Genomic DNA, 11683 nt, shown 5'->3' on the forward strand with positions numbered 1-11683 from the left:
TCGCCAGATGTTGAACGCGTAGACTGGGATGATGAAGTGTACGAAGTGGATTAACAAACTCTCTCATTGGATGTGATAATTAGCGCCCTCGCTAAGATTTCGGTGGTTTGTCCAAGAAGCAGAAGACAAGGGTAGATCATTGCCAAGCCGTCGGAGATCGGTGGTTTCAAGTCTAATGCAAATCATGCTATCAATAGTGGCCGAATTGTTGATGAGGGAAAACCCCCGGGCGCAGCGGTTAGAGCTTGAACGGTGATCAATCGGCGATTTTAGTAGATGTCCAAGATAGAAACGACATCGATAACAAACCCAGGCTTACCGCAATGTACCGCAGCTTTCAGCTAATAAGGCACGCATCCAGGACAGGAGCACCTGTCAACAATTGCAACCAAACAACACCCAACCATGGCCCCTCATCCACAACCTGAACCTATCGCCATTGTAGGCAGCAGCTGCCGCTTCCCTGGCGGCTCTAGCTCCCCATCCCGCCTCTGGCAGCTCCTGTCCAACCCGCAGGATGTCTCGAAAGAGATCCCAGAGGACCGCTTTGAGCTGCAAGGGTTTTACCACCCCAAGGGCGCCCACCATGGGACAACCAATGTCCAGCGCGCCTACACGCTGGACGAGGATGTGCGCATCTTCGACGCCGGCTTCTTCAACATCAGCCCCAATGAGGCCGACTCCATGGATCCGCAACAGCGGCTGCTCATGGAAGTCGTCTACGAGGCGCTCGAATCCGGAGGCCATCCCTTGGAGGGGCTCCGAGGCTCCGACACTGCAGTCTTTGTCGGGACTATGTCGGTCGATTATAACGATATCCTCATTCGGGATCTAGAGAGCACACCGACCTACTTCTCTACTGGTACCTCGCGTGCGATCCTTGCCAATCGGATCTCTTATTGCTTTGATTGGCATGGCCCATCGATGACCATCGACACGGCATGCTCGTCGAGTATGGTTGCTTTGCATCAGAGTGTGAAGGCCTTGCGGGCGGGCGAGGCGCGGGTCGCTGTTGCAGGAGGCACGGAGTTGTTGTTAGGGCCTGGTATGTCTCCATCACCAATGGGTCCCCGGGCGTAACCAGCAGAATGACTGACAATCGAGTACATAGAGCAATTTGTGGGGGAAAGCAAGATGAACCTTCTCTCGCCAACCGGGCGATCGCGCATGTGGGACGCCGATGCCGACGGCTATGCACGTGGCGATGGTGTCGCGGCCGTCATCTTGAAGCGCCTGAGTGATGCCATCGCCGATGGAGACCACATCGAGAGTATTATCCGCGACACCGGGGTCAACCAAGACGGTAAGTCAACCGGGCTGACAGTCCCCAGCTCTGAGGCCCAAGCAGCCCTCATCCGCAGCACATATGCCCGGGCGGGTCTGGATCTCAGCAATCCCGACGACTGGCCGCAATTCTTCGAGGCGCATGGGACCGGAACCAAGGTTGGCGATCCTCGCGAGGCTGCGGCCATCAGTGGCTGTTTTGGCAGCCAGCCCATCCACGGCAATCCGCTGTATGTCGGCTCGATCAAAACGATCATCGGTCATACTGAAGGGACAGCCGGGTTAGCCGGTGTGTTGAAGGCGTCGCTGGCGATTCAACACGGTGTGATCCCGCCCAATATGTTGCTCAACCGGTTGAATCCCGATGTAAAGCAGTACTACACAAATCTGCAAATCCCGACCTCCCCGATACAGTGGCCGGTATTACCGGCGGGAGTGCCGCGGCGAGCCAGTGTGAATAGCTTTGGTATGTTTCCTTTCCCTGCTTTTGGGCTACTGCGATTAGGGAGGTTATGATTTCTCTTTTCTAATTCATCGAACAGGTTTTGGAGGTACAAATGGCCATGCAATCATTGAGGGATACGAGCCAAAGGCAAGTAACTTCGATGGTGAACAGCAGCAGCCAGTAGCACCAGTAACTTCATTCGTCTTCTCGGCTACGACGGAGGAGAGCTTAGTCGCTCTCCTTCAATCGTACTCGAACTATCTAAAGATCAATCCGACCATCGACCTCCACAGCCTCGCCTGGACATTACAATCTCGTCGGTCAGCCTTTGCTTACAAGACTGCCGTGGCCGCCTCCACCATAGATGGCCTCGTCTCCCGTCTGGAAAGCAAAGTAAAGCAGGCAAAGAGCACACCACCGACTCCAGCCGGCGTGCGCTCGACCCCAGCGACTCCGCACCTGCTCGGGGTCTTCACTGGCCAGGGAGCACAGTGGCCAACAATGGGTGCTCACTTGATCCAAATCTCCGCTACTGTGCGTGCGAAACTGGAGCAACTGGACCACTCTCTCGCAACGCTGCCGGAAGCCGACCGTCCCTCCTGGCGGATTGCGGATCAGCTCCTGGCTCCAAAGGGGGAATCTCGCCTCAGCGAGGCGGCCCTCTCCCAGCCCCTGTGCACCGCAGTGCAAGTGGTCCTAGTTGATCTCTTGCGCAGCGCAGGAATCACCTTCGACGCGGTGGTGGGCCACTCCTCCGGCGAGATTGGCGCAGCCTACGCGGCTGGCTTCATTTCCGCCGCCGACGCCATTCGTATCGCCTACTATCGTGGCGTGCACGCTAAGTTGGCGCAGGGACAAAAAGGCCAGAAGGGCGCAATGCTGGCGGTTGGAACCTCTTGGGAAGACGCCCAGGAATTGATTGACCTTCCCGCGTTTGCGGGCAAAATCCGCATCGCTGCGCATAACTCGGCCGCCAGCTTGACGCTATCCGGGGATGCTGATGCCATTGCGCATGCCAAACGCGTCTTTGACGAGGAGAAGAAGTTTGCGCGGCTTTTGCTAGTGGACACTGCGTATCACTCACATCACATGCTGCCGTGCAGTGGTCCGTATATTGAGTCCCTGCGGGCGTGTCAGATTCAGGTGAACAAGGACCGCGATTCTTCGTGCACCTGGTTCTCGAGTGTGCGGGCCGATGGCAAGCCTATGGTGGCGGACGAAGAGCTGCAGGACGTCTATTGGAGTGACAATATGGTCAACACGGTCTTGTTCGCCGATGCGGTCAAACGTGCCGCCGCCAACGAGTCTCTCAACCTGGCCATCGAGGTCGGGCCCCATCCGGCGCTGAAGGGCCCAGCACAACAGAACATCTCCGACGTGCGCCCTTCCTCCCCACTTCCGTATACGGGGCTACTCAACCGAGGGAATAGCGATGTCGAAGCGTTCTCTGATGCTCTGGGCTCTGTGTGGACGTATCTTGGCCCGGGCACGGTAGACTTTCAGTCCTATACCCGGCTGGTGACCCCAGCAGCGCCAGCGCCAAAGCTTCTTACTGGGCTACCTTCTTATCAGTTCAGCCGCGATCGCGTCCATTGGCATGAGTCTCGTCGAGCGAAGAAGATGCGCCGCCGCGGTGCCGCCTTCCACGAGCTCCTCGGGGTACCATCCCCAGACAACACCGACCAGGACCTCCGCTGGACTAACTTCCTCAAGTCCAGCGAGATCCCTTGGTTGGATGGACATAAGCTCCAAGGACAAACCGTCTTCCCCGCGGCAGGGTATGTGGCTATGGCGCTGGAAGCCGGCAAATGGCTGGCCGGGGATCGGAGTGTGCAGGTGCTGGAAGTCCGTAATCTGACCATCGATCGTGCCATCACCTTCGACGACGGGGCAGGCTTTGCCGTCGAGACCCTGGTGGCTCTGACTGGAATCAGCCCGATGAGCGCAGCAAAGAACAACAGCAGTAGCAGCAGCCAAATGGCCGACTTCGCGGTCTACGCTTGTCCAAACACAGGGTCGCTGGGTCTGGAGTTGGTCTCAAGTGGCCAAGTGCATATTGTCTACGGCGCACCATCCTTCTCAGTGCTCGCCTCCACTCCTCTGGATGACTCTAACATGACCTCCATCGACTGTGAACAGTTTTACTCCACCCTTTCAGGTCTGGGGTATGGCTACAACGGGCCCTTCCACACCTTGGCCGAGACGAAACGGCGATTGGGCCAGGCCTCCGCCACCGTAGCCACGTATGCGTACTCAGATGACGAGCGGCCCTTGATTGTCCATCCGACCATGCTGGACGTTGCTTTCCAGGCCTCCTTTCTGGCGCAGACCAGCCCCGGCGATGAGCAGCTGTGGTCCCTCCACGTGCCGACCTCCATCAAGTGCGTCCGGATCAACCCCGAGCTGTCGGCCTCGCTGCCCACGGCCTCTGTAGAGCTGCCTCTGTCCGCCGTTTTGCATGAGCCTGAGTCCATCTCACTCCACAGCAGCGTGGATGTCTTCACCGAGAACAAACGCGAGACCTTGCTGCAGGTGGAAGGACTGATTATGAAGCCCTTCTCCCCTGCCACGGCCGCCGACGATCGTCCTATGTTCTCCACTATGGAGTATGGTGTCGCGGTCCCCAATGCAGGTGTCGCTACTGGGCATGAGCACCCAACTGACAAGGAGGTCGTGCTGGCGGGGGTTTGCGACCGGGTAGCGTATTACTATTTGCGCGCCTGGGAGGCAAAGGCGGGTGATGAAGAAGAGAGATTCCGCCATCTACTATCCACCTTTGTGGGCGGACAGCATTCATCGATGACAGAAGCGTGGAGCAGCGATGAGGAAAAGGATATCCAGGCGCTGATCAGCCAGTATCCCGAGAGCACCGACTTGCAGCTCCTTGCGACTCTGGGAGACAGCTTCTCGACTGAGACCCTAGCTCAGCCTCTCCTCGACGAATGCTTCAGTCGCGGTGTAGGGTTTGCTCGCGCGAGCGCTGGCCTGGCACGGACAGTGCAGCAGATCTCTCACCGGTATCCACATGCGAAGATTGTCGAAATTGGTAGACTATCTATCCCTCCCGCCGATGAAAGTGCTGAAATGCTAACAATGATATCAGGAGCTGGACGCGGTCATACCACCGAAACTGTGCTCAGTGCCATCGGTGATGCATTCTCATCCTATACATTTACCGATACCTCCGATGACATATTCGGCACAGTGGCCGAGACCTTCCAGGCCCACGGCAAGAAGATCGATTACAAGGCCTTCAATCCAGCCAAGGCGCCATCCGCGCAAGGATTCACAGAACATTCCTATGATGTCGCCATCCTCCCCAACAGCATCTATACAAGCTCGTCGCTTCAGACAGCACTGGGAAATATCCGGCGTCTGCTGAAGCCCGGCGGCTATCTCGTTGCGTCAGCGATCACGCACGAGCCGGTTCGGGTCCAGGCCCTGCTAGCCGGCGTCTCGCTATCATCAGATGATCCGAGGGCATCTGTCTCAACCTGGCACAGCGCATTGCGCAACGCTGGATTCTCCGGAATTGACACGATCAGCGCCGAGGCAGATCGACGAGTGTGGCCCGTCTCCGTTCTCACGGCGCAGGCGATCAATGACCGGACCCAGCTGCTGCGGAAACCACTGTCCTCCTTCAAGGGTGGATTTCGTTTGCATGAAGTGGTTATCCTTGCAGGCAAGTCGTGGGAGAGCTCCCGCCTGGCTGAGGAGATCTCTGACCTGGCGGGACGATTTTGCGACAAGGTCACGGTACTCGAGGAGCTCCCGACCGACGACGACGAGATCTCACCCATGGCGACCTTCATTTCGCTGCTGGATCTTAGTGAACCCGTGTTCGAGGAAATGAGCGAGGAGAAGATGGAGGGACTGAAGTGCCTGTTCGAGTTGTCCAAGAATATCCTTTGGGTTACACACAATGCTCGGGCGGGGAGCCCGTATCATTACGCTAGCATTGGATTCGGACGCTCGATCGCGTACGAGATGCCTCACTTGATGTTGCAGTTCCTGGATCTGGATGAGGTAGAGGATGTCGTCGCGAGCTCGCGGGTGATCACGGAGAGCGTCGTGCGTCTGGCGGCGCTGGTCGAGTGGGAGGACAAGGAGATGCTTTGGTCCCTGGAACCTGAGTTGTACGTTGAGAAGGGTCAGGTCCTGGTGCCCCGAATCCGGCCCAACGATGAGCAGAATGCTCGAATCAACTCGCTTCGACGCCCAGTAAGCGAGGTTGTTGATCCTCGTCAAGGCACGGTGCGGGTTGTCCCTCAGGCTGGTGACGGGGCGTCCTTGGTTTTGCGGAAGGAGCCTTGGGATAGTAGTCCCCTGGCGATGCAGATAAGACAGTCCACTTTGCATGCTCTCGCTGTTACAGGTGAATCAATGTTGTTTGTCGGCATTGGCACCAAGGAGGCAACAGGCGAGACGGTCATTGCCTTGTCTAGCACGAATGCCTCTCGCAGCGTTCCCTTGGTCTCCCTTCCTACTAATATTGCTGATCTCGACCAGAGCGCTGGGCTTCTAGCTTCCACGGCCAATCACCTTCTCGCCGCATCAATTCTGGCTTCCATCCCCGCCAACGGCCATCTGCTCTTGCATGAACCGGCTCCTGATGGCTCGCTGGCTTCAGCCTTGGCTTCCCAGGCTGCGGAGAAGAACGTCCGGGTGACTTTCAGTACCAACAGTGCTACCACCGGAGACGCGACGTGGATCAAGCTGAACCCCTGGACACCGGAGCATTTGCTCAAGCAGCAATTGCCAGCGGGACTAACCCATTTCATGGACCTCGCGTCTCCGGAGAGTCAGGTCAGGAAGTACCTGCCTTTGGGATGCAGGCCCATCAGCGTGCATGATCTGGCTCGTGCTCAAGCTACCAATCATTCTCCCGGTGACGACAGAACTGCTCTTCTTGAGTCCCTCAAGGGAGCGGTCAGTAGGGCAATAACAGCTACTGCGACAACAGCCTCGGGGTCCACAGCCCAGACAGCCGTTTTCCCTAGTCAGATCAGAGACCTAGAGCTTCCGTCCTCTCCCGTCAGCATCATCGACTGGACGGTCGAGGCCACTGTACCAGCTGAGGTGCGCCCTCTCGACGCGACCCGCTACTTCTCGCGAGATCGAACATACCTTCTGGTTGGCTTAGCCGGCCAGCTGGGTCAGTCGATCTGCGAGTGGATGGCTCGCCATGGGGCTGGCACGGTCTGCTTGACCAGCCGGAGTGCGAAGGCGGACCCGGAGTGGCAGGCAGCCATGCAGAAGCTCGGCACGACGGTTCGATTTGATGTTCTGTAAGTACTCCCCTCTTCCCCTAATTCACCCTCGAAACATGCACGACTAACAGCGTACAGGGATGTGACGAAGAGGGAGCAGGTAGAAAAGCTTGTCTCCGAGCTCGGCACCACTTGTTCCCCGATCGCAGGCGTCATCAACGGTGCAGCAGTCTTCAACGACATGCTCTTCTCGGAGATGTCCCTCGAGGTGATGGAGCGTGTCACGCAGCCGAAGATCATCGGGACCAAGAATCTGAACGAAGTCTTCGGGACCACGCCGCTGGATTTCTTCGTGGTGCTCTCCTCGCTCACCTCGGTGATCGGCAACAGCGGCCAAACCAACTACACTGCCGCCAACGCGTACATGACGGGCCTTGTTGGCGAGCGACGGAGCCGGGGACTAACCGGATCATCGCTGGAGATTGGCCGGGTGGCGGGGATTGGGTATATGGAACGGGCAGGCGACATTGCGCGCGAGCAGCTGATTCGCTTCGGATTCATGGCGATCTCGGAGACAGATCTTCATCAATTGCTAGCTGAAGCAATCCATGCTGGAGCGCCAAGCTCGGCTCTGGCGCCGGTAGTCACCACGGGATGTCGGACAGCACGCGACGACGAGGAGGTTCCCGTGGCCTGGTTCCACGACCCGCGGTTTTCGCATAAGGTGATCGAGGCCCGTGAGCAAGGCTCTGCGAGTGAGGGCAAGAAGAGCGCCCTGCCAGTTCAGGAGCAGTTAGCGCAGGCGACGAGCAAGGATGAGGCGTTCAAGGTCCTCAAGGACTGCTTCGCGGCCAAGTTGGCGATGATCTCGCGACTGAGCGATGATCAGGTCGGCCACAACATTCCGCTGGTGGAACTGGGGATTGACTCCTTGGTTGCGGTCGAGGTTCGGGGTTGGTTCCTCAAGGAGCTCAAGACTGATATGCCTGTTCTTAAGGTGCTGGGAGGGGGCTCAGTGGCCGACCTGTGTCAGCAGGCTTTGGAGAAGCTCCCGGAGACTCTGCTGCCAAACCTAGGGGGGTCTGTTGCTGCATCCCCTGCGACAGTGTCGAAGCCAGCAGCCGCCCCTCCTGCACCTAAGAGCGAAGACTCTAGTGCCTCGTCCGCGGGGCCCTCATCAGGAAGCCGATCTCCCTTGGAGACCCCGTCCACACCCCCAGTGGGAGAGGAGGCAAAGCAAGTCAACTTGTCGGAGGCAGCGGAGAGAGCGGCCAAGTTCCAGGAGGGAAAGCAACCCGATTCTCCCGCGTATGTGAAGAGCGAGCTCGTATCGTTTGCCCAGTCGCGCTTCTGGTTCCTGCGTCTGCTCATTGAAGACCAGACCACCTTCAACGTCTGTTTCTATTATCGTATCACCGGCAACCTCCGCGTAGGAGACCTCGAACGTGCCGTGCGTCTCGTCACCAACCGCCACGAATCCCTCCGAACGTGCTTTGTGGCCGATGAAAAGGAAGCCGATCTCGCGCATCAGAAGGTCCTCCGTCAATCGGTGGTCCGGTTGGAGCGAAAGAAGATTGATCGGCTTGAAGAATTGCACGCGGAGTATGCTGCAATGAAGACCATCCCCTTCGACATCGCCAGTGGGAAGACACTGCGTCTCATCCTCTTAACCCTGTCACCCACGGAGAACTACCTTCTCTTCAACTACCATCACATTCTCATGGACGGTGTCAGTCTTCAGAACTTCTTGACGGATCTGGAAAAGGCATACCAACGCCAGCCTCTCGGGCCGCCGCCTCGCCAGCTGCCGGATTTCTCTCGGAGCCAACGGGCTGCATTCCAGCAGGGCAAGATGAATGAGGAGGTCACCTACTGGCGCCAGCAGTTCCCTGACGGCCACCACCCGGTCTTGCCGCTGTTGCCTGTGGCCAAGGTGAACACACGTGCGCCCATGAAAGCCTTCAATGTGAACCAGGTCCAGTACCGCCTGTCAAAAACCCTAGTGAACCAAGTCAAGGAGCGCGCCAAGGCCCATCGATCTACAACCTTCCATTTCTACCTAGCTGTCTTCCGGGCGATGCTCTTCCGCTTCACCGAGGCAAAAGACCTGACCATCGGAATTGCCGACGCCAACCGCAATGACAGTGATGTGATGGGCACCATCGGTCTCCTGTTGAATCTTCTTACCCTGCGGTTCCAAAACGAGTCAACCCAGTCCTTCGGGGACTGCCTCGCAGAATCTCGGGACAAGGCCTACGAAGCGCTGCATCATTCCCGCGTCCCGTTCGATGTGCTTCTGAAGGAGCTTAACGTGCCCCGTTCGGCGTCGTACAGCCCGTTCTTCCAGGCCTTCTTTGACTATCGCCAAGGCCACCAGGAGAAGCAGCAGTTTGGAAACACGGAACTGGAAATGGTGGAGCTTCATCCGGGACGGACGGCGTATGACATGACTCTGGATATCACGGATAGCTCTGACAGTGCGCTCATCCTCTTCCGGACTCAGGCCGGACTGTATAATCCGACGGCTACCCAGTTATTGCTTGATACATATGTCCATCTTTTGGAAACCTTTGCTGAGAACACATCCTTGGATCTGGGAAATGTGTCTTTGTTTAGTGACGAGCAACGGAAACGCGCAGTGGATGTTGGACGCGGTGAGTCAATATCATAAACTACGAATGTATCGAAAACTGGCACTAACTATCATTGATAGGGCTGGATCTCAAATCAGCATGGCCGGAAACCCTCCCCCTTCGCATTGACCAGATTGCTGCTACAAACAGGGACCGGATTGCTCTCAAGGATGGCCACGGACGGATACTAACCTACGCCGTCATGATTAACCGCATCGAGGCCATCGCCGAGGAACTGCAGAAGTCGGGCGTTCAAGAAGGTCATCGGGTCCTCGTATTCGAAGATGCCACAGCAGACTGGCCCTGCTCAATGCTTGCCATCATGCGCCTGGGGGCCGTCTATGTTCCGCTGGATCTGCGAAACCCTCTGCCGCGTCTGGCTGATGTCGCCGCCAACTGCGAACCAGCCGCCATCCTGGTGGACAACACCACGGCCAAGGATATTGACCAGGTGAATGTAACCCAGGCTAAGGTGGTCAATGTTTCGCACGCCAGTGTGAAGCCCAACAAACGAGTACCCAATGTCTCGCGCGGTGATGCGGTGGCCGCCATCTTGTACACGAGTGGATCAACCGGTAAACCCAAGGGGATTGTGGTCAAACATTCCGGTCTGCGCAACGAGATTGAGGGCTACACGACCCAGTGGGGCCTACGCGCCGAACGTGCCCTACAGCAAAGCGCCTTCACCTTCAACCATTCCTCGGATCAGATCTATACGGGCCTGACCAACGGTGGGACTGTGTACATCGTACCGTGGAGCAAGCGGGGAGATCCGATTGAAGTCAGCCAAATCATCCAAGAAGAAGGCATCACTTACACCAAGGCCACCCCAGCAGAATACGCCTTGTGGCTGGACTATGGGAACGCCAACCTGCGCAAAGCAACAAACTGGCGCTTTGGCTTTGGAGGGGGTGAATCGCTGACCCCAGCGCTTCTGCACCAACTCGCGGCACTGGGCCTGCCGCATCTGCGCTTCTTCAACTCGTATGGGCCCACGGAAATCTCCATCTCATCCACTAAGATGGAAATCGCGTACCGCGAGAAACAGCCTGAAGGTCGCATTCCCTGTGGGTATTCGCTGCCGAACTATGCAGCTTACATCCTGGATGAGCAGCAAAAGCCGCTGCCCGTTGGCATGCCCGGAGAGCTGTGGATTGGTGGTGCAGGAGTGTCGCTGGGGTATCTGAACAATCCCGAGCTGACCGACTATCACTTCTACCCAGATCCATATGCCACCACGGAGTATCTCGCTCAGGGCTGGACACGGATGTATCGGACCGGCGACATTGCGCACTTGCAGGCTGACGGAGCCATGGTGTTCCACAGCCGAGTCGCCGGAGACGCACAAGTCAAGATCCGCGGACTGCGCATTGAGCTCGGTGACATCGAAAGCAACATCGTGAAGACCTCCGACGGGGCTCTGCGTGAAGCGGTAGTGACTCTTCGCGATGGCGACCCTCCTCTGCTGGTGGCTCATGTCGTCTTTGCCCCGAACCATAACATCACTGACACGGAGGCATTCCTCGACCATCTTTTGCAGCATCTGCCCGTCCCTCAGTACATGGTTCCTGTCATGGCCATTCCCCTGGATCGCATGCCGTTGAGTAACCATTCCAAGGTTGACCGGAAGGCCCTCAAAGCACTCCCTCTGCCGCGGCGTACCGTGTCCTCCGATGCAGTGGATGTCCTCAGCGAGACAATGCTCCAACTGCGTCGGCGTATGGGAAGAGGTCCTCCACACGGAGGAACTCGGCCTGCAGATTGTCCCATCGACCAGCTTCTTCACCATCGGGGGAAACTCCCTTCTCGTCGTCCGCCTACAATCCCGCATCCGACACCTGTTCAACGTGACGGTGCGGCTGGTCGACCTCCTCGAAGCCAGCAGTCTCAGCGCCATGGCCAAACTGATCGAAGAAAGCACTACAGTCAACGCAATCGACTGGAAGCACGAATCCGCACTTCCACCCGATTCGACGGCACTCTCTCGCTCCATTACCTCCGCCCAACATCCCCTTAAATCCACCGGCTGCGTCATCCTCGTCACCGGCGCCGCAGGCTTCCTGGGCAAGCATATCCTCACCGAACTGATCTCCCAACCCCACATCCGGCAA

At 57.5% G+C, this 11683-nt stretch overlaps 1 protein-coding gene across 1 annotated transcript; it reads left to right on the forward strand.

The window, feature by feature from the left end:
• Positions 1–405: 405 nt before the first annotated feature.
• Positions 406–11589, forward strand: An08g03790 (uncharacterized protein; the record flags this gene model as incomplete). Its single annotated transcript, XM_059748970.1, has 7 exons — positions 406–1045; positions 1112–1750; positions 1827–4775; positions 4833–7017; positions 7078–7967; positions 8016–9593; positions 9653–11589. The coding sequence occupies 7 exons, from the start codon at positions 406–408 to the stop codon at positions 11587–11589; spliced, it is 10818 nt and encodes a 3605-aa protein (XP_059603984.1).
• Positions 11590–11683: the final 94 nt, after the last annotated feature.

Source organism: Aspergillus niger (assembly GCF_000002855.4).
Source record: "Aspergillus niger supercontig An08".
Classification (NCBI taxonomy): domain Eukaryota; kingdom Fungi; phylum Ascomycota; class Eurotiomycetes; order Eurotiales; family Aspergillaceae; genus Aspergillus; species Aspergillus niger.